This window comes from Diadema setosum, chromosome 20 (genome assembly GCF_964275005.1).
Source record: "Diadema setosum chromosome 20, eeDiaSeto1, whole genome shotgun sequence".
Classification (NCBI taxonomy): Eukaryota; Metazoa; Echinodermata; class Echinoidea; order Diadematoida; family Diadematidae; genus Diadema; species Diadema setosum.
Window position 1 is genome coordinate 22842249 of NC_092704.1, and position 23172 is coordinate 22865420.

Genomic DNA, 23172 nt, shown 5'->3' on the forward strand with positions numbered 1-23172 from the left:
GATATCGGATTTGATTTATGATAATGGTTCTTTTCCGCTTGTTGAATCATTGTCTGAAATTCTTTGCTTCCCCGATGTAGAGAGCTTGGATATTATTGTTTGCATGTTAGACTGCAGTACGTTCTTGTTGTTGCAGTCCGCTGGCGTCGGACGTAAGATATGACCGGGTCCCAGTTTGACTTCCTGTATCTGTTATTAGATGGTCGTATATTTGACATCACATTTTTGGTTGCCAGTTGATCTGATTGATTTCCGGACTTGCGATCGCGTTAGCAGGTGTTTAAGAGCGGGTTGTTGTCTTTAAGTGAAGTAAAGTGAATGTACAGCTACTTCGGGAGCTGGTGAGAGTTCTTGTTCAAGACCATAGTGTTGACCATTCTTTCCCGATCTCTTCATGTATCGCTGTGATGTTGGATGACAGGTGGTTAGAGACTCTAGGTTTGTGGCTTTTTTGATCCAATAATGATGAGCGTCTTTTTCCTAGCTCTTGGTTCCTTCCTGCCTGCACTATGTCCAAGAGGTATCCCGCTGCCACAAATTTATGTCCCAGCAAAACAGATGAAGCTATAGAAAATCCCTGTGTTCAGAAATAATGCGTCTGTATCGGAACATTCGACTGTACACAATAGACCTGCTTATGTGCTCTGGATGGTACTACAAAGCAGGTATGAAATCTCTTTCTCTCTCTCTCTCTCTCTCTCTCTGCATATATTGTTTATATTCATACATGTAGAAATATGTTTATAGACATATGGTGTCTCTGTGTGTCTAATATGATTGTCATTTTTCACAATTCTGTTCCTAAGTTAATATTACATTTAATTATTTTATCATCATTTTTTTTGTAACATGCTGCTGCATATACTATCACCTAGCATTTGTCACTATAGGTAAGAGAAGAGTAGTACACTTGTATAACCATGTCACGAATCAAACTTTTCGTGCGCGTAACATTAATCAAGTATCACCCTTTTGTCACTGAACCATAATCTTGAATTTCTTTCTTTTTATTTTGTGCTTCATTATTTTGTCAGTTGATGTGAGGATTGTGTCGGAAGATCGATACCCATACGCTGGTAGACCAGAAGTTCTAATCGACGGAGAATGGACAACAATTTGCGCGGACGACTGGGACATGCAGGATGCAGCAGTAGTGTGCAAACAGCTAGGGCTTGGCTTGCCGGACCAGGCATTCAGGACCTACAATTACGACTACTTTTCCTCACCTTGTGTCGCCCAGCTGTATTGCCATGGAAACGAGGACAACCTTGGGAAATGCCAGGGGTTTGCAGTGGAGACGAATTACCGCGGCTACAATAGAACGATCACTTGCCTGCCTCCAATAGGTAAGGACTTTTCAATGTCCACGTAATATGTGGAAAAACGACGTTAACTTTGAACAAAACTGAAAAAAAGACCTAAATAACGAATGAATAGTACTGTCTTCTCGGGATGAATTAAGAGTCCCAACTCTGTTAATATATTGGTGGTGAAACTGCCCTTTTAGTAGCTTCCTGTAGTTTCCTGTGATCTCCAAATTGTTAATGCGTCATCAAGATATCCCGTAACTATATACATGCCCTTCTGTCCGAAGCTGGGCAAATGCTGGCTTCAGTGATTTGGTAAACACTCTAGGAGCAGAGATGAGATCATTAGATAGGGCCTTGTGTTGGTACAATTGCCTTGCCAGCGAAAACTAAACTATTATCTAGAGATGATGGGTTGATGGGAACTGAATAGTATGCATCTTTCAAATCAATAGATGCGATGTATTAATTTGGAGTGAGCAGTGACAAAACGGTATGTATACCATCCATTTTGAAATGCTGAAGGATACCTGCCCAGATAACATTCCTCCTTTGGGTCAAGGTCTGCAATGGTCGGCACTGTCGCGGTCGGCGAGATGACGTTAGCTCAACATTGGACCATCGTCTTCATGGTCACCTCTCCTTGACGGTGGATATTTGTTTGTTTCTTTTTATTGTTCCCTATTCCACATTTCAACAAATATACCATAAACTTGACAAAAAGAAATGCATGGTGAATTGTCAAATGCAGCATTAAAAATAATCAAACTGATTGTTTGGCTTATCCCACGTTTCATGGGCCAACGTTGGCGACGGTCGGCGGTCGCAGTTGCTCAAATTCAAGGTCAAGTTGAAATTGGTTGCTTTACCACCAAATAAACAGGAAGAATTTTGTACAATGAATAAACAGAACATGTTTTTAATAATTGCAAAAACGTAAATTAACAAAATACATGTGGTAATGAGCAACAAAATGAAGGAAACATAAATGTATTTTTTTAATATGTACATGCATGCGTATAGTACAATTTACATAGCGATAGGAATGGAAATGGAGGGTAAAACTAAAGAGCAAAGCTTGTACGATATGGGACCCTCGGAAAATACACTAGAGAACGAATGATACAAATTAAGGGAACTACAAAACAGTTGTAAAACAAAAACAAGGGTAAGAAGATTATTGTGCGAAAAATTAATTTGAGTCATCCACAAAGAGAATAAAAGAAAGAACATCTGATGATCTACAAAAATAATCAATAAAGCAATAAACAAAACCAGACCTAATAAACTTCCCTGTGGACCTCCACATTCGACATTTAGCACCTGAATCACAACCATTGTAAAGAGACATATGGCTTCATGTAGCTCCTGAACCAATTCAAGGCCTTCCCAGGCATTCCGAAATCATATAATTTATTGAGTTAAAAGTCACGATTAAAGGTGTCGTCGGACTTGGAGAAGTCCAGGAACAAACCTATCAGGTGAGAAGATTTGTCGATAGCATCTGTTCTTTTCTATAAAAAGTCAATAATGCATGTGTAGACCCATATTTTTCCCTAAATGTAATCTGAGAATTCGAAAACATATCATTGAATTTCAAAAAATTAATAGTACTTTTATATAAAAAAATGAATGAATTGGACTATGACTGTAACAAAGAAATTGGTCTGTGATTATTGGCATCTAATTTGTCATCTTTTTAAAACAAAAGGATGACGTATCCTATTTTCATACTTGCGGGGATGATGCCGTTAAAAAAAAGGGGGGATTGATGATGAAATATGTGAGCTAAAGGATTCGCAAATTGACGATATTATATTACCCCGTTCAGAAAAAAAAATACTGATGTCATCGTGACCAGCATTTTTCAAAAAAAAATAAAATCAAAAACATTGTTGATTATCTGTTTATTATACTGTATGTTGGACTAAGAAACATTGATTTGGAATTTGGTGAACATAGAAATTCGGAAAAATTGGTAAGATAACTTTGGCACAACGGTTGGCCACTGTCTTACTTTTGTCAGAGATGCAAAATGGATATTTGTTTGCTATCCTTCATGGGGCCAGCGTTAGCGATGGTCGGCACGGTCACAGTCGGTAAGCTAACGTTGGCACGACGTTACTAATCCAACGTCATTTTGACCGTTGGGCCAGCATTGGCCCAACAGTGAAAGCTGATGTTGGACCGACATTGGTAAAATGTCAGACCAATGTTATGTCCACCTCTTCTCTAATTTGAATGTTACATTGGCCCAACATTGCTTCAACACCAAACGTGTACTTTGGCAAAATGACAGAAATTTGAGATTGGCCCCACGTCATTATGGCAATCGGGCCAAATTGGCCCAACAGTGAATACCTTATGGACGACGTTGGTACAATGTCACCCAACGTTATATCAACCATTCTTAAGCTTTTAATGCTGCGTTGGTAAAACGTTGGTCAAACGTCATGCGTGTGTGTTGGCACAACGTCAGAAACACAACATAATTTTGGTCGTCGAGCCAACATTGGCCAAGCAGACATAACCTGACGTTGGACCGACATTGGTACAATGTCAGACCAACATTTTACTAACCACTTTCCACTTTGAATGCTATTTTAGCCCAACGTTCGTCCAAAAGCATGCTTGTACGTCGGAACAACGTCATAAACATGACGTTTGCACAACGTCATTTAGGCTGTAGGGCAAACAGTGAAAGCCTGAAGTTGACCGACGTTGGGACAATGTCAGGCCAACGTTATATCAACCATTTTTCCACAATGATGCTGCGTTCGTTCGACATTGGTCAAACATCATGCACAATGTCAGAAACATGAGGTTGGCCTGCCTTACTGTTGGGCCAACGTTAATAGTGAAAGCCTCATGATGGACCGACGTTGGTACAATTTCAGACCATCGTTATATCAACCATTTTTACCACTATGAATGTTGCGTTGGCACACCGTTGGTCGAACATCAGACATGTACATTAGCACAACGTCAAAAACACGGCGTTGACCCAGCTCTGGAAAGTCGGGCCAATTACTGGCCCGACAGTGAAAGCTTGACGTTAGACCAACTTTAAATCAACCATTTTTAGCCCTTGTTATGGAGGGAATGGAGGGAGAATTAAAGGCCCTAAAACATAGGATGGGGATCTATTCAGAAACTCACCCAGGACCGTCAGAAGTGGAGGATGTTAGTTGCTGCCCTACATGCCGATAGAGGCAAACCGGGCAGTAAGTAAGTAATGGAGTCATCCCAATGTTATACTAACTACTTTTTCACTGTTATATGACATGATCACAAAGAATCTTCCACTTTTCGACTTGTTAGTACGTTGTCACAACATTAGATCAATCACTTGTCAACTTGGCTATGACTGTACTATCTATATATGGACGTTGGACCAACCTTTTACCAACCACTTTTCCACCATACTATGACAATGTCCCAGCGTTAAACCTACCCCTTTTCAAGCGTATTATTGTGTTATCCCAAACCTTAGATCAAACTTTCTCCCACCTAGAATAATCCGTTGGCCCAATGTCAGAGACATGGCTGATGCTGAACATCATATAACTTCTTATAACTGTATCCCAACGTTATACCTGCCACTTTCCAACTGTGATATGACTTTACCACGTCGTTAAACCAACCTCCTTTCGACTTTAGACCAACCATGTTTCAATGCATTCATTAGATACAATGAATATGACACTGGCCCAACGTCATTTTGGCTGGCGGGCCATCACTGGTCAAAGGTGAAACTTGATGTTCTGCCAACCTTGATACAATACCCTACCAATGTTACATAAACTATTTTCAACATGTTCAACCTCTATGATCTGTTGGCCCAACGGTGGTCCAATGTCATGCATGTACTTTAGCCCAACATCATTTTGCCCGTCATTTCCGCTCTATGGAAAACGTGGCCATAGGGTGACAATGGAGAGGGAAGATCTCGCTCTGTATCACAAAAGATGTCAAAGGTGGAGGTGGGTGGAAGGTACAAAGTCTCGAGCTTCAAGGGGGAGACAAAAGCATATTTTCTATTCTCCTCTTCGTGCCATCCAGATTTCTGACAAACATTTTGTAAAATAAATGGTTTTCATCAGTCGACCGTGCATTCGGTATTTGGCAGTCTGGTACATTGTGTCTAGTTTAACCTACATTGTCACTACCACATATTCTCGATATGGATATCATAACATGTAAAGGGGTAGAATGTATCCGATCACAGTCACGATCAATAATTATATCGCTTCATTCTTTGGTGCTACTTGGGCTTTGCTCAATACAAGAAGATGGCAGAGGTCATTTTACGAATGTGATAAAGCCGCACTTTACTTTTTTTTTTACTTTTTATCTCAGAACGAAAAAAATCCAAATCCGTAACGTCAGGATAATTCTTAGCAACCCGTAAAGTATGCTACACAAAAACGCACAATGTAACACACAAATACACACACATAATGATACTCGTATGTGTGTGTAGAGTTATATATATAAATATACACCTCTACGACAATTGCTCCCATGAAATATAAATTCTACCCTCAAATATAAACCTTACCCTAATTCTTATCCTCATATCAAACTAAACTTAAAACTCTACAACATCTTCAACTCTAACCAAATGTCCTTGTATACCAGAAAATAAGACAGGAGCAGCTGTCGCAGGAGCAAATGTCGTGTCACCACAAGTATGCATTCATTTGAACGCGTGTCATACTCATGGTGACACGACATTTGCTCCTGGTGCACTTTACCAGACCGACACGCGAGTTATACTCCTCAATTTATTGTCATACAGCCCATGATTTCCTCACTAAGCAAACAAGGCCAACGAAACCGGCACATAACGCCCCGTATTGTCATGTCAAACTCGTGGGCTGTTTTTACCTGGTGTCGAACTCATGGGATGTATGTCTCGTAGGCTGTTTGACTCGTGGGTGTCGGTCACGTGGGATAACCCCGAACGGCTCACTATCGGCTCAGCAATATGAAGGAATGAGCCTTCTAGTGATCTTAATGTATATATATATAGTACTAACATACATACATACACATGCACACATGGTTAATGTCTACGCACAAATTGCAATAAAGACATGCATTTCATATAGCGCAGCACCAATGATACGATGTGAATATAAACATTGTGCGCGTACATGGTATACTCGTACTAGCGCTGTAGCTTTAATGCGATGTGATGGGAAATGCAAGCACAGCCCACCCAGCCAGGCTACAGCCGCAAACTGCTGCTGCCACACTATACGTACACGCTAGCTAGTTAGCTTTTACTTTACTTACTTACTCTATCAAAAGTCCAACGATGATATCAGACAATGCCTGTTCATTGATAAAAGCTTCAATTTCAATTTCTACATTTTCTGAGGACTTGTCAAGTTGAGTGTGTTGGAAAGAAGAAAGTGGATAGTGGCTGGCTTAACTGCGTTGGGCCAACGGTAGCAAGTAGGAGTCGGTACGGTTGCAGTTTCTTACCAGATTGTATAATATGAAGGAAAAATTGCAATATATTCGTGTATGTATTGCTAATGTGTGAACAATATCCTTATGCTTAAAGGGGAATACTGAAGAAATAAAATTATATATGAAGTCAAAGAGTGGGACACATAGAACAATTTGTCGTTTACATCGTTTAAAATGGTCTTTTTGAAGTGGAGTTAGAGGATATTGAAGATTTACACCTGTCACCCCCCTGAAATCTAGGTCACAGCGTAAATTTCGAGGCTTTGCCGATGACGTCATGGGTTTAAGGGAATCGCGCAAGGTCTCGAGCGCCGCAGGCCCCCGCGCGCATAGTGCATGCATTGTATTATACAAGTTGTTGTAGAGAGTATTTCCACGTCATCATCACGTTTTGTTCTTATCTCTTTTTTCTGTCTTTTTTTTTTTTTAATTTTGGCGAGCGAACGAAACGAGCGAGCCGAAAATTTTTGTATTTCAGCTTACAAAACATGGAATTCTTGTCATTTTTTGCTTATTAAATCGTACAATTCTAATCAAGATATAGTGACGACCTTACAGATAACGATTTATACCAACAAACTGAGGACTTATAATACTAGTACTCTAAATTAGTACGAGCGAGTGAGCCGAAATTTGCATATTTCCGCGTCATCATTACGTTTTGTTCTTATCTTTTTTTATTTGTTTTTTTGCGCCCCCCCCCCCATATGTTCGAAACCGTTGGCGTCCTCTCTTGATCCAATCGGCGATCGCTTCAGAACGAATGAAATTGCAGCCGCTGCTCCGTGTAACATTTTTCCTGCTTAATATAAAATGACATGTGTGAACACAATAGACATTGTCATTTTGTGCGCGTCATCGTCACGTTTTGTTCTTATCTTCTTCTTTTCTTTTCTTTTTTGATAAATTTTGGCGAGCGAGCGCAGCGAGTGAGCCGAAAATTTTTATATTTCAGCTTACAAAACATTGACTTCTTGTCATTTTTTGCTTATTTAATCTTACAATCCTAATCAAGATAATAGTGACGGCCTTATAGATAACGATTTATACCAACAAACTGTGGACTTGAAAAAAAAATACTCTAAATTGTACGAGCGAGTGAGGCGAAATTTGCATATTTCCTCGTCATCATTACGTTTTGTTCTTATCTTGCTTGATTTGTTTGCGCCCCCTTCCCCCCCCCCCATGTTCGAAACCGTTGGCGCATTCTTTTGATCCAATTGGCGATCGCTTCAGAACGAGAGAAATTGCAGCCGCTGCTCCGTGAAACATTTTGCTTGCTAAATATAAAATGACATGTGTGAACACAATAGACATTGTCATTTTGTCCGCGTTATCATCACGTTTTGTTCTTACCCTCCTTATTTATATAAATTTTGGCGAGCGAACGCAGCGAGCGAGCCGAAAATTGTTGTATTTCAGCTGACAGAACATGGAATTCTTGTGTGAACACAATAAACATTGTCATTTTGTCCGCGTCATCATCATGTTTTGTTTTTATCTTGTTTGATTTGGTTTTTTGCCCCCCCCCCCCCCCCCCTACCATTCCCCCTTCCGGGCGAGTTTTTTTTTCTTCTTCTTCTTCTTCGTCTTCGTTTTTTTTTTTTTTTCTTTTCCTTTTTCTTTTTCGTTTTTTTTTTTTCGTTTTTTGCGCCCCCAAGGAGTGGCGCCCGGGGCACGTGCCCCCCTTGCGCCCCCCCCCCTAGATACGCCACTGTTCAGAGCAGCAGTAGGCCTAACTGAACACAGCCCAGTCGCTAGCCCTACCTATAGGTAGCGCAGCGTCTGGTCGGGCTACGTATAATCATATCTTATCACATCACACTCACTCCGTACTCCCGTTCAGATCTCATCAGTATTCTATCCAGCTAGGTACCCTCACAAATTCACTGCACGATCCATTCATTACTTCACCGAGTCCATCAAAGTTTTATCACTATCGATGAAAACAGCAGTGCTCTGTATCGTTTATTTCATCACCAGATAGGCCTGCCGGCCTAGTCAAGACTTCGTCTTAGCCGATGCCCGCGCATTACGTGGTATCTAGTATTAGCGATCCTCGTACGCCGAATGTTTCGCGAGGTTTTTTTTTTTTTTTTTTTTTTTTCGCGAACCTGGTGCTTTTTGCGAATTTAAAAACACGAGAAAATATTAACTCTCTTTCCGTATATATTTCCCCTTCCGTAGTGTACTCCCAGTACTCCACAACCACGAATTTAAGCACTCGCGAAATTATTGGCAAGTCTCGATTCACGAAAAAAAATACTCGCTAAATATATGGCGTACACAGCTGTACTACCGAGGAACTGCTGATATAGTACATTGTACGTACCAAAGAGGTACGAAGCCCAGACTTCTCCGCTCTTTGATACATGGAGACTGCTGCACTGCGACATAGGCCGACGCGGCCGGTGATGGGCGCATGCATGTGACTGATCGACTACGAAGCGCCACTACAGGCACTAGGCCTGACAACTTCTGTATTCGTGGCCTAAATAACACCTAATAGACTCTATTTAAACTAAGAAATGTGTGATTTCACAGGAGACTTTCACAGAAAACAATTCTATTTCATTTTTTATGACATTCTGATAAAAAAATGTCTTGGGATTTCGGGGTACGAGCCTCCACATCTCGCTCTCATCGAGAGCATACAAAGGTAAGCTTAGGCTTTTGTGTGATACTTCCGGGTTTGCCCTTCAACCCATGACGTCATGGACACGCCCCCAAAATAACCACGGATCTTCCAATTGAGCATGATTCAGGAACCAATTTTTCTAAGCAGCCGTTCTCCAAAACGCAATTTTCTAAATGGATGAATTAAAGGCCACTGTGTTTAACATGCTCTAAGCTTGAAATGGGGGAATAATCCAACAAAATATGCGTTTCCTGTAGTATTCTGCTTTAAGTACATTTGAATGGTTGAGACATATGCAATAAAACACTGTTGCTAAGATGCTACCGCATCGGCAAAGAGTTGCGTTAGTGTTTGCCAATGTTGGGGAATGACAACATGTGCAATGGACGACCGTGTTTATGTTGTCAAACTGCTGATGCAATGTGGCATAGAGTTGGGTTGGGTTGGTCCAACGGGGCCAACGTTCGCATGAACTTGAGTCTTGCTGGTGTATAATCTTTGGATGATACTATGACATGTTGGGTATATGAACGCTGGCCTATAGTTTGGATAATCATAGCGTCATACATCGATCACGAGCCTTCATAAAAACGAGTGCGAGTACGAACGCTGAAGTGAGTTTCCAGGTTTTTGAAGTCGTAGAATTGGCCGAAATCGGTTCCATGGCTCACCAGAAATAAACCGAAATGATCGGGGAGATAAAGAAACCTAAGAAAACCAAAAATCTGTGAATGCGGCTTATCGATAAATGATGGCAAAAGAGCGAAATATCTCATTCAAAATGGACTGATTGCCAGATGTCCGGTATGCTGTAATTGCTCCGGTCTCATTTTCTCCAAGGTCTTAGGGTTAGGATTAGGGTTGTAATAGGCATTTAGGTTTACTTTGATGCGTGGATTAGGATTAAGGTTGGGATGTTTGGCTTAGCGTGTACACGTGACATATCATAGGAGCAATTTTTGTAGGAGCAAATGTCATGGAATCACGTGATGTAGTCATCTGAAGCACGCCCCCACTAGTCCTTTTTCCGCCAAATGGAATCCTCACCTGCAGGTTCCAATGAGTCCTGGCATTTCTGGTCTTGCCTCAACAGTCTTCATATCTGAGCCTAGACGATACAGGCCCCTAACAGATAAGGACAGATATGAAGATTGCCAAACTGCCTGCGATTTCGGAGAGTAGCAGACGATTAGACACTTTCCGGCCTGATTAACCAAAAATGACCTGGATGCTCTAAACAACCAGGCCAGAACTTGCATGGAGTACTGGATGGGTGGAGTTAAGTGACCCGAGAAGGAAAAGACACCAGGTTCTTTGCCTGTTGCCCCCCCCCCCCCCTCCATCGCTCATGCTGTTTGTATATCACTCCGTTCATATTTTTGCCCTTGCATTGTTCTTGTTTTGATATCGCTTCCTTATTCGCCTTTATCTTTCACAGGTTGCCCTTTATGATCCGTTGGATCATCAATGAACCGACCTTTCACTTTTATGATTCCATGACATTTGCTCCTGCGACAATTGCCTCCATTAAATATCTGCATGCTACTTAAAGACTACAGATACATTCTACCCATAAACACAACCCTATATAGCCACATTGCTAATCCTCACATCAAACTAAACCTAAAACCCTATCACAACCTCAACCCTAACCAGATGTCGTTAGAGAAAGAACAGACCGGAGCAACTGTCGCAGGAGCACTTGTAGTATTACCCTTTTTATGCTGAAGGTATTGTTAAATAACAATCGTAATGGAGGGGGGAAGGCTACGGTCACAACTTAGAGCAGCGACCGACCGATTTGTAGCCTGCTCGGTCGCTGCTGAAAGTTTGGCACCGCTCAGCGGTTTTTGGAGATGTTGAGCAGGCTGTAAAACTCTAGCGATGACCGAGCAGTGCCCTGTCGATTTCCCGTCGGTCACCGATCGATTTTCAGTAAATTTGGCAAAATATGGGGATCTACAACGCGCAGAGTCCGAGCGGTCACTGAGCGATGCCCCATCGGCAACTGGACCATCTCCCACCGGCCACCGGCCGATTTTTACGAAATCGCTCAGCGACCGACGGGTGATCGATAGGTCATCTACCGGTGACCCGTAGGCGTACCGACGGCCACCCGCCGGTCTGTGCCAGAAATTTCTCACAAGCTTCCTGTGTTTATTAATTTCCCTATGTGATTTGTGATGTGTTAATTAATTGATTAATCAATTAATTAAGATAAAACTCGAGGCAAAAGATCTAAGAGTTAAATATTATCAACTAACAAACTTCGGCTAGGTGATACCACAGATAACTAGAAATTAGGAAATGAAACAAAAGGGAGGAACACCCAGGATGGAACAAAGATTAGAATAGATTAGAATTTTCCAAAATATCTTGTTTGCTTCTAATTTCATTTCATATTTTAATTTTCCCCATCTCTTGTCATTCATTTCTTCTTCAATCAATAGGCCTTTAATGAATGATAAGGTAACCAAGCCATATTTTACTACGTCACCATATCGACACTAACTTTTAGCTTTCATCTCTTTTGCCCCAAAGTGGTTGCCTCTGACTTCCATATCCCTCATGTTGGTTGCCGAGATGTTAAGATGCTGAGATGTTGGTGGGGTTTCCTTGCCTTTTATCCTTCCCCCTTCTTCTTCTACATTGCGCTAGATTATCTTCTCCATCTAGTCCCTGGTTTCCTTCAGTGCTTCTGTCATTTTTATCATAACATTTTTAGTCCCTAAATCGTTCGACGGCGACCGCTCGATCTATTCTCTTTGTTTTTTTCTGTGCTGTTGTCATTTTTGTCTCTATTATTAATGTTCCCTAAATCGCTCGGCAGCGACCGCTCGATCAGGTCAGTGCCTTGGTGGTTCCCACTCGGACACCGAGCGTATTTTGGGCAGCGAGTGAAAACTGGTCAGTCGCCGCTGAAATTTTAACTCCGAGTTAAATCTTCAGCGGCGACCGACCGATGCCCTAAAAATCAGTGGCGCCTGGTCGGTCACTGGTCGGTCACCGGTCGTTGTGCGACCGGTTTTGGCTAAAAACTCGCCGACCGGTCCCCGAGCGGGCTGATTTTGGGGTTGTGACCGTACTTTCCTGATTGCTCTACCAAGTTGTAGGTCTAGTTGTAATGGTGTTTGAGGTTTGGCTTGTTTGTTTGTTGGTTGGTTTTTTTTTTTTTTGGTTTTTTTTTTTTTTTGGTTTTTATCGTATTTGGGTATCTGAGGTTGATTTGCAGAATACGTTAATTCGTAGTTCGTATTCGTGTGTGTGTGTGTGTGTGTGTGTGTGATTATTATATTTTTTACCCATACATAATGTGAGCGAGGCCCTTAGTAGAACAGTATACCAGGGCTACCCTGCAGAATCGCTTTCTTTGTTATGTGTCCATAGCCCTCTTCAGACTGTGCTCATCGTGTGTATTCCGCATCGTGTTCACTTGCCCTGATTGTTTGTTATTTTGCCGGTGAAGAAGGTACAACTAAGATCGGAAGTTCAGGCACCTTTTGACTATATGAATAGAAAAAAATGAAAAGGAATGAAATGACTGAATTGAATTTAAAGAAACAGATTTTTTAATTAGAAAAATGCTAATACTAGTGTAGTACCAAATCCCGAAGACGTAGGACAGCAATAGGGTCCACAGAGGCAGCTGTTAATAATTATGTATTAATATATATGAAGAGTTAGTTTGCAAAAACCGATAAGTCCATATTTGCCAAATGGAGATATTTGCGATTAAAGGTCAAGAAAAATAAAGAGAATAATAAGAAAAATTTTGCTTCTTTTGACCATAACTTCAAAAATGTACCTTATTATGTAGTGACCAATATATCATTTAAAAGGTATTATTTTGTACTTTATGACAGAGACCATGCTTCAAAATCTTCAAAAATGGACTTATCGGTTTTTGCAAACAAACTCTTCATATATTCTCTCGTTCACGTGATTGTCAGGATACGGTATCCGACTTGCCGATGGAACAGCCGAAACCAATGGTATTGTGGAGATGGAAGTTGAACCTGGGAACTGGGTCAGAATAAGTAATTACACCGATGAAGGGCCGGTCAGCTTGTGTCGTCAACTTGGATTTGAGTCTGGAGAAGAAAGAGAGAGGGAAGGTGACGTTTTTCCACTTGTTGCTAATGTGCACCATTGCGACCTCGGAATCCACTACGTTCCATCGTGCGATATAGGCGAACCGGAACCGCAGAGTAGCTACTTAGAGGTTTTCTGCACTAAATCAGGTGAGGTTACTAGTATATCTTGGCTTGAGTTGCAAAGCGCCACATGTACAAGTGGTCATATTTTCAAAATTTTTGCAGCTTTCATGCTACCTGGAGACAAGAGAATTTCTTCTGCAGCTAGAAAGTTTACCCAATGTCAACAGTAGGACACTAAGTATGGTTATCTCCTTTACCGCCTTGGACTACTTTACTTAGCATAACAATGTCGGAATTTCGGAGCTTGGGTATTTGTTCCATGTTCATCGTGTCACCATATGGTCACTGCCGGCAACCAGGGACAGCCTGGTGGTAGTGTTGCTGCCCGGAAAGCAGTAGATGACAGGTTCGAGTTTAATCGGTTCCTTTTTTCCGACATGTTTGTTGAATTACAGATCAGCAGTTGCGATCTTTAAAAAAAAATGATTTTTAGAGGGAGACAAACGAAGAAACTCACACCTGAACATTCGAAAATCATTAGTAAATTACTTTGATTAGTTGAGAGAAGCGACCATAAATGAATGAAAATCAATTCTTAATCTATCCACTAAGCATGTTTTAATCGAAGAGCCCCTGAAACAATAATAAAATGTAAATAGCAACAACATTAATAAAAGTAGAATGATAATGCGATAAAAGTGATCATAATGATGACGTCAAATGTTCTTTTAAGCTAGCTAATGTCAATACAATCGCAATATTTTATCTGAAGATACTGGCATACGGCTAAGAGGAGGACCGGATAATGACCCTTTTGTTGGCAGAGTAGAAGTGAATCTCTACGGTGTATGGGGTGTTATCAACGGCCACTATGGATGGAGCATCCGGGAAGGCACTGTGGTGTGCCGCCAACTCGGCTTTGGTCGTGCGGTCACGGTCTACGACAGACCCGTCCCTTCCAGTACGTATAGCACTCGCTCATCCCCCTACATTATGAGAAGTGTGCGCTGTTCCGGGCATGAGATGTTTCTCCAAGACTGTGAGCGCGATGTGACATTGTTGGTCAGAACTAGGAGTTTGGGATCCATCACGTCCGGATCTTCTAACGCTGGTGTCAGGTGCCTTCCAGGGGGTATGAAAACACATACTTGTCTAAGTGAATTTTGATGAACAAAAACAATGAAACAAAGTAAATACATTTATACAAGAGATTTAAAAAGATAAAGAAGTTGTACGATTTAGAGTTAAAACAGTATTTCGCTCACCTGAGCCAAGGGCCCAAGATTAAATTATTGCATTCGCTTTTCCAATCTTGTCCGTCGTGCGTCGGTGTTCGCGCGCCCTGTGTCGTTCGTCGTCGGTCCTCTTTTTATAATCTTGCCGCCTCTTTAAACACACACACACACACACACACACACACACAAACACACACACACCATGATCCGAATGTAAACTAACTTGCCAAGAATAATATGTCTTGTGGCTTGGGGGTGTGAAGTCGTTCAAATGATTCAGGTGGCTCAATGAGGGCTAAAGAGACAAGTCCCAGTAAGCCCACAAGTGAGCAAATTTAAAAACTATTTTTATCAAATCCAGGGACAGTACAATCAGTCATATTGCAATAATAAAATCTAAACGGCAAATAAAAGTATACGTTGCTCGACATTAGCAGTGGCCCGGGGCCACCAGAAATAGATATAGGACCAACTCTTTTTCAGAAATTGTGTATTGTAGAGACTCGATTGGGCCATCAAAATTTGTACGTGTGTACATTGTGTTAACTGTTGTTTCTTTTTTTAGCAAGGATATGGGAGACTAACTTACTACTCAGTGCTTTATAAACATTTGCATACATTTAAGTTAGCTGCCGGCACCAGGCTTGACAGATCGCTGCTAGTCTTCATGGCAAAGCTCAGGTCTAAATTAGTTTGCTTCCAAATTCAGCTAAGCCATATGCGCTTTCTAACATGCAGCCAAATTTTGCCTAACCAATAAAAGAATTCGGTATACTACTATGTCATTAAAGGGGAACTCTAAACAAGGTCAAATTTATGAAAGAAATAGTAACACAGCGAAAATTTGATGAAAATCTGATATAGGCTGAAAGGAAACTTATGAAATTGTGAAGTTTCGCTTTTTGTTTTTGTTCTTTGCAAAGCAGTTGTCGAACAGTTGCTAAGGATGTGCAAATAAATTAGCAAATGATGTCATCACCTTACAATGTTCCATTACTTATGTACGGAAAACTGACAAAAATTACAATTTTCGGCTATATAAAGTGTAAAATGTCATGTCATTCCTGGCTTAATAACTTAAACATAATCATCAGTCAGAAGAATCGTTATAAGGAGTGAGAACGTGGCATATTGCGCTTGAACAAAAGACTGAAAATTGTAATATTTTGTGTACAAACCAAAATGTATGATTAATTATGACATATATATATTTTGAGGTGATAACAGCATCAGAGACTCAGTCACTTGCATATTGATATTGACAGCTCAAAGTTCTTTAGAGTCATTCAAGCCTCTATTGGCCAGCTAGATGCTAGGGATATGATGGGTGGGACCAATATTAAGATATATACAGATTTGATACTGCAAATTTGATTTTGATGTTGGTATTGTATGATTATCATGTGTTTATTTGTATGTATGTGTTCATGCAGGGCCTCCAAGAACAACAGTGTTTAACCCACTGATGGAGCCACCCTGTGAAAATAAAACATATAAATAAATAAAATAAATAGATAAATGTGATATCGTGTAGTTTTGCTACTTTCCTCGGTCTTGTCCCATGACACATCACAATTCCCGAGAGATAAATTTGACATTCATATCTTCTATTTCAAGATGCAGGATCAGATTTTCACTTAACTTGGCGTGAATTATTTTGGGATATTGACCGATTCTGTGACGCGCTATGTGTATTTTTGGCATGGGCAGCGCCATTACGCGGTGTCTCAGCCGACCCCCCCCCCCCCTTCCCACTCCCCACCCCTCTCCCTACATTTTGCATTAGCACGCGCGCAGAATGAAAAACTGATGCATGGTTGTTTTAGCCAATGGGCGTCTCGTACTCAGTGCGCGAATGCTTGCTTAGTGCGCGAACCTTTGTTACAAGTGCGCGATAAATATGTTGCCCGTGGGGTGGGGGAGAGCAGGGGGGGTCGGCTGAGACACCGCAATTTGAGCTCATGTCTGCGCCCAGTGCCATAAAATGTCTGCTGCCCTCAACGAACCCGAATCGGTCAATAGGCATGTCATGTCTTTCAAATGGTTCAGGTGGCATGGAATGGTGTTTCCGTGTGGGATATGAGAGAGTAGAGGGTGGTAAAAGAATTGTGTCCCAAGTTTTGAGTACTTAACAGGTAACAGTTAACTTTTCTCGGGAATTCTGTGTTATTGTATAAAAGTACTTGTTGTGGAAAAAAAAATCATTGCAGTTCCAGAGGAGGGCCCATATTAATTAGTTTAATAAATTTTACGCTTTTTATCCTTCAAAGTGTACACGTACATACTGAACATATTTGGCAGCAATCATCTTTAGTGGTAGGGGATACAGAATTTTTAAAGAGGTACAAGTACTCTAAACGCGCCATAGTTTGGCGGAGCTACCAGGCTAGTGAAGGCCAGAACACTGACTTTTAATCATCACCTCTCGATCCCGCTAGTAGAACAGGAAAATTTTATTTTGTGGAACGATATATGAAATAATACCTTGTAAATGCTTGCCCGAGTAGAAAGTAATAGTTCGGATGACAAACCATCACGGATCAGCCAAAGGAAAATTACAGCAAAGTTAATATTTATTTTTAAATCACAAGATGAAATTAGGCAAGTATCGAGCCCGCTGGGCTCTCTTTCTATTAATTTCTTTCAATGTGAGTATAGTGGTCATGGTTTTGGTAAAGATGAATAACATTCTAGAACTATAGATGTACATAGGTAATGTTATTTTCTTTTTTGCGTCATCTTTTTAATGATTTATTGTCAATGGATGCCGTTTTGGCTTGCTCAGCTTTGATAAGATGCCCTTGAAGTCTTCATTATGAACACTAAAACTAATCCACGTAGATTATCTTTTCATAAAAAATACATTTTACCCCTTTATTTCTTTTTCTCAAAAACCATGATGTTGAATTTTTCGATTGATCTATACTTTATCGTGTATTTGCAGACAATAGTATTGGACAAGATGACGGGGTCTCATGTAATTATAATTGTCTTCATTAAGTGATTTTGTTGAGATTCTGAAATACCGTGTTGTGTATTTCCATTGAAAAAAAGAAGGAAAAATAACATTATGGTATTGCTGGATGGATCCATGTGAAATGGATACACATTGTTCTTATCGTTCTTATACACATTGAGTGGATTTCAAATTCGCCTTTAAGAAGTAACGATGTGAGTCGCAATTATATTTGATGTAATATGAAAAAGAATACTCTACTATACTGTCGTTATCATAATAGAATCTACGCAGTGTAACGCCCTCGTTGTTCCACCGGAAGCATACGTTCCTAATTTGCGTCTGAAGTACTCATATGGCGACAGTGTGGCAGTGGTGTGTAAGAACGGCTTGTCGTCTGTGACGTGGTACTGCGGACCCCACGGTCTGTGGAGCGGACCGAATGTTAATTGTCCTACACTGGATCCGGTTTACAGAGGTGAGCAAATGGCAAACGACACAATCATACACCTATCAGAAGTGTCCTACTTGCACTGCCGGCGCCACGGTCTTAATAGTGGGGCGGTTTATAGGTGCCACTTCCGGGTTTCATGGGCTAAAAAGCAAAAAAAAAAAAAAAAAAAAAAAAAAAACACAAGAAACAACTACAACACAACAAAACCCCTCTGGTACAACTTAAGTCGGTAAAAGCTTCTCACAGTGCATATAGACAATTATTTCACTTTCGTTACCTCAGCAATTATTGCAATGTATCGATACTGTTAGTTTTTTGCTATTATTGTTATTTTCTCTGTACAAATTCACAGGCATTGTTTCGGTCACTCAAGAAAGTGAAATTTACGTTTATATGTTATTTTATTGTGGAAAAAACGAATAAAATTTGAACTTGAACTTTGAACTTGAAGCTTAATCACATTCTAATTTTGTCTGGTGCCACTTCTTGGGTTAAAAACAAAATAAACTATGTGGGGGGGGGGGCTAAGCGGTTACACAATATGTATTCCTATGTATTGTGCAAAAAATAAAGTGTGGGTTGGGCCGACCCTGATGTGTATGTGCAGGCAGTGCAAATACTGTGAAACTATTATTTGAATAGCATGATGTCGTGTCAATAATACAACAATGATAAGTCTGTGTGCATATTTTCGCATGAATTCCAAGACCAGAACGAGCGAAATAGAGACCATTGTTGTTTCCTTGAGCTGCATTAGGCCCACCTGCATTGACAGACATAGATTACATGGCTTTATCTTCTCCATCAAATCTAGCCACGGTGGTGAAAAGTCTTTGTTCGTATAGGTTACTGCAACATTGTGAAACTAGGTAACTCGACACGATTTCATGACAAACGTGATATAGATAAGCGTGTGCATTTTTGCATCAATGTTCTTATAGATTGCAACGCTCCCAGTACCCCACCTCAAGCATCCATTCAGAATCCCCGACTTAGATATGAATACGGTGATGAGGTGAACGTAACTTGTAACGACGGCTCTGATTGGTTCATTTGGCGTTGCGACACTGACGGGCTGTGGAGCGGAATTCAAGTGGATTGCCCACCAGCGAACGAAGCGGAAGGTGTGTTTCGTATGCTTGACTGGATTTAACGACGCTGTTCTTTTCCATCAGCAGCTACCTGCAGGTGTCCAAAGAAATTGTTCGTATAACAGATAGTAGCTTCCTCAGAGTACCGATGAGTGACGTCAAAACCATTCGTCGCCATAGAAACTGGTTTAAAGAAACAAAAAACAAAACTTCAAGTAGTCAGAATACGATCAACGCTGACACTGCTCTTACCCGGTTCCAAGCCACTGCAGGAAGCCCTGTGCAAGAATATCTCGTTTGGAATCATAATAAGCTATAACGAAAAGCTGTGATATCATCACTTTGATACTCTGTGCATGCTTCATTTAAACCACCATACATCTTTCCCTTTCTACTGTTGAGTGCCCCCCCCCCCCCCAAAAAAAAAAAATAAATAAATAAATAAATAAAAAAAAAATAAAATAAATAAATAAATAAATAAATAAAACAAATAAAATAAATGGATCTCAGGAGCATCATGTCATTTTAAGGTAGTCTGTATTTATCACTTCACGTTACTTTCATACTTTGAATCGATACATCGATTGCATTATTAACCTGGCGTCATTGGTCATTCAAAAGGCTCTTAAGTCTTTGTCGTATAATCAGATAACACGCTGGAGATTTCTGAAGTACATATATTGTGATCAGAAATACAACGCACGATAAAAGAACGTGTATTTGAATTTGATGCACGTGGCCCCGATGAAGTACTGTATACGGGACAGGCGGCTGTTCGAAGGAAAAGGCAATGAAGATACAGACACACAACCGATGCTACCGGCGCAATCGAACAAGGACCGTAATAATGATCGCGATATTAACCCGCGATTTTGTGCACTGGGCTAACATGGCTCACATGAAACAGTGATACCGATCACGAGTAACATATGCAAATAAGATGACGTAATGATGTCATGATATCACATCCAATATGTCCAAAGCTACTCTCGTCTTGACCACATCTATTTTCCATTTTAGAAGCAAGAGGTCAAGGTTCATCCCCAGCCACTTCTGGTCTCCTGGCGCTCGGGGTGATTCTAATGGTCTTCAATGTGATACTGTTGTCTGTGGCGGTGTTCATCATCAGAAGGTAATCACTGAAGTGTTTTTTTTTTTCGTTTTTTTTTTTTTTTTTGCTCTTGTTTCTATTTCTGTTTCGTCACTGATTCCACCAAAGCTGGAAGCGATGCCTTTTCAGGACACAAAACTTGTCATATTTGTGTCCTTTTCATCATATTGCAATATACCGTATATACCGCATTATAAACTGGGTGAATGCTTCTTTAAGGTAATAATAAACGATACACACATTCATGTTCTTGAGAAATATTGAAGACGACATGTTTTTCAAGTGCGTTTTCTGTGAAATCACTGGAAGAAGAAAAGATTTTTTTTTTTGATAGACTGTCAAGTGGATGGAAAGTCAGTGTACCATAATGCCCCAAACATAGAATGATTAATATGCAAGTAGAGGGCTAGTGCCATTGATTTAGCAGGTGGTAGTACTGTCAATGTTGCAGGGTGACAGCATTTCGAAACATCCAAGTAGATTGCACAAAATCCTAGGTACGTGACTGATGGAGAGAAACATGAGGTGGTGTTTATGTGTGAATTCAAGCACTGAACAGTACTATTTTAAAATTCCTATCAGTGTGTCTAAATAATTACCATGTTGATGATGGTTCTCAGTCACAGACACTTTCGCTTTTATTGTACATAACAGAGACATGCACAGCCTTGTCACTTTGGCACCTCAATTGGCACACGACACAATTTGCATAGCCCGGTATATAGCTTCATTGGAGCTGCGATTGGGATTACTGCAACAAGCGAAGTCATACGTAACAAATCAAGTTGATTGTTGTTTGAGTACTTGTGTTCAAAGCTTGTAACTCGGCAACATACTAATCAGCCTATGCAAGCGAAAGCAAGCGACGGACGCAAAATTAAATTCGTCCTAAAAACATACATGAATTTGCATATTATGTAGTTTTGGTCGTTGTTTCATAAAGACACTACTATTCACGTATCGCAGACCCGTATGTTGCTGTTTGGGGGGGGGGTAGATTAGAAGACCTGTGTGCGCCTAACCTCTAAGTTATATCTATTATCTACAAAGATGCAAATATATTGTATTCTAACACACGACATTGTTGGAAAGTTCATTGTAAATCTGTGTGACATTCGATCACACATATCAATGAATTGCGAAACGAATTGAACAAAAAAGGTAGACACTTATATTTGCATTACGACATATCCTCTATGCGCGTTTCGCCAAAGCTGTCAAAATTCTCTTGTTGATTTGAATGTTGTTTTGTTGGATTGATTATCTATATTTTTCCTTTGTATTAAAGTTCAACGATGTATGTATCTAATAAATACCCGGTACTGACTTCCGGTCTCCATTTTGTAGAAACACCCTACCACCTTTGGCAAAGTAATGGATTACATGGGGCTAGGGCACCACTTAAAATCAACTTTTGGTTTGCTGTCCCGCAGATCGACAAACATGAGCCAGACGACCAGGCTTGAGGGCGCTCTAACCAAGACTGGCGCGCCGCCCGCTGCAGAAAAAGGCGACGAGAAATCTCGCTCTCCAAGGGCTCTGCCCGCCATACCGAATGATAACCACGCCTATGAAGTATATCACCGAGACGAGATGACGAACCAATCTGCCTATATACAACCCTTTTAGATAAACCAAGGAGTTTGTAAACTCCTCGGCAAAACACAGTTCGATCGGAGGGAAGAGGGGAGGGGGGAGGGTTATGAAATACCAGTAATGTGATGTGCCCAGGAGAGCCGAATTCAAAAGGTTCAGAAGTTATGAAAGACAACAGTGGACACAGCTTATTAATCAGGGGGACAAATTATGATAAATATTGATCAAAACAATTAGTTTCTTGTGTTAAGTTGATATAATGGCACATAATTAAAATAAGTGCATGATGGCAGGAGTCCTACTGTTCCTTTCACAGTCATTGATGAGATCCAAGTGTGTATAACAGGCATGGTATAAAGTTGCCTTAGTATGACATGTAAACGTTTTATGTATCTGCATTCATTCATGTACTCATATTTGTAAACCTGAAATAGTCAGAAATGGTTAGATGTGGTTATTTAGAACAGCACAATAAACTTAGTGGAGTATGTGTATGAGCATTTTGTACACTAATATGCAAGTGAAACTTAGATCGTATTACCTCCTTATTTAACCACTTCTTAAAATATTAATGCTTAAAATGATATAAGGCGCTTTGTCTATTTAGTTCTTATGACCATTTATGTCCGATTCCACTCCATGTCAAATTTGGTTTTGATACCTAGATTTGAGTCAAACTAGAAAAAAAGAAAGAGTCATAAAATCGGACACGAATAACGAAGTCATATAATGTATAGCTTTAATTGTTTTCATATGGCATTGATACCACTCACATAATATGCGAAGCAAAGGAGTCGATGATGGCAACGCCTTGCAAACATCTACTGTTGTTACAAAATATTTATAGCTTTCTCATCAAGCAAGTGTCTGCAATCCTTTAATAACTTTTACAACTACTTCATCAATTGGTGCAAGTTGATATTCCTATTCATATTCCCTATTTGCGGCTCATTTAAATAAACATCTTTTTGAAGATATCATCAGTGTGCAGGTCACCGGGAGAGTTGAGGGGGTGGTGACATCATTATCTCTGATTTGAATATAATCTTGTGACTATTATCTTTTCAGATCATTTTTTTTTAAATCATGGGGTAATGTGTATACATTTAAGTCCATTATTTTCTTTCTTAATCCGATCTCAATGAA

General features: G+C 40.4%; 1 protein-coding gene across 1 annotated transcript; it reads left to right on the plus strand.

The window, feature by feature from the left end:
* The first annotated feature begins 462 nt into the window (after positions 1–462).
* Positions 463–22103, plus strand: LOC140243513 (neurotrypsin-like). Its single transcript, XM_072323183.1, has 8 exons — positions 463–520; positions 1035–1346; positions 13377–13667; positions 14356–14715; positions 18058–18252; positions 19170–19352; positions 20340–20451; positions 21864–22103. The coding sequence occupies exons 1-8, from the start codon at positions 463–465 to the stop codon at positions 22057–22059; spliced, it is 1707 nt and encodes a 568-aa protein (XP_072179284.1). The 3' UTR covers positions 22060–22103.
* The last annotated feature ends 1069 nt before the right edge of the window (positions 22104–23172 follow it).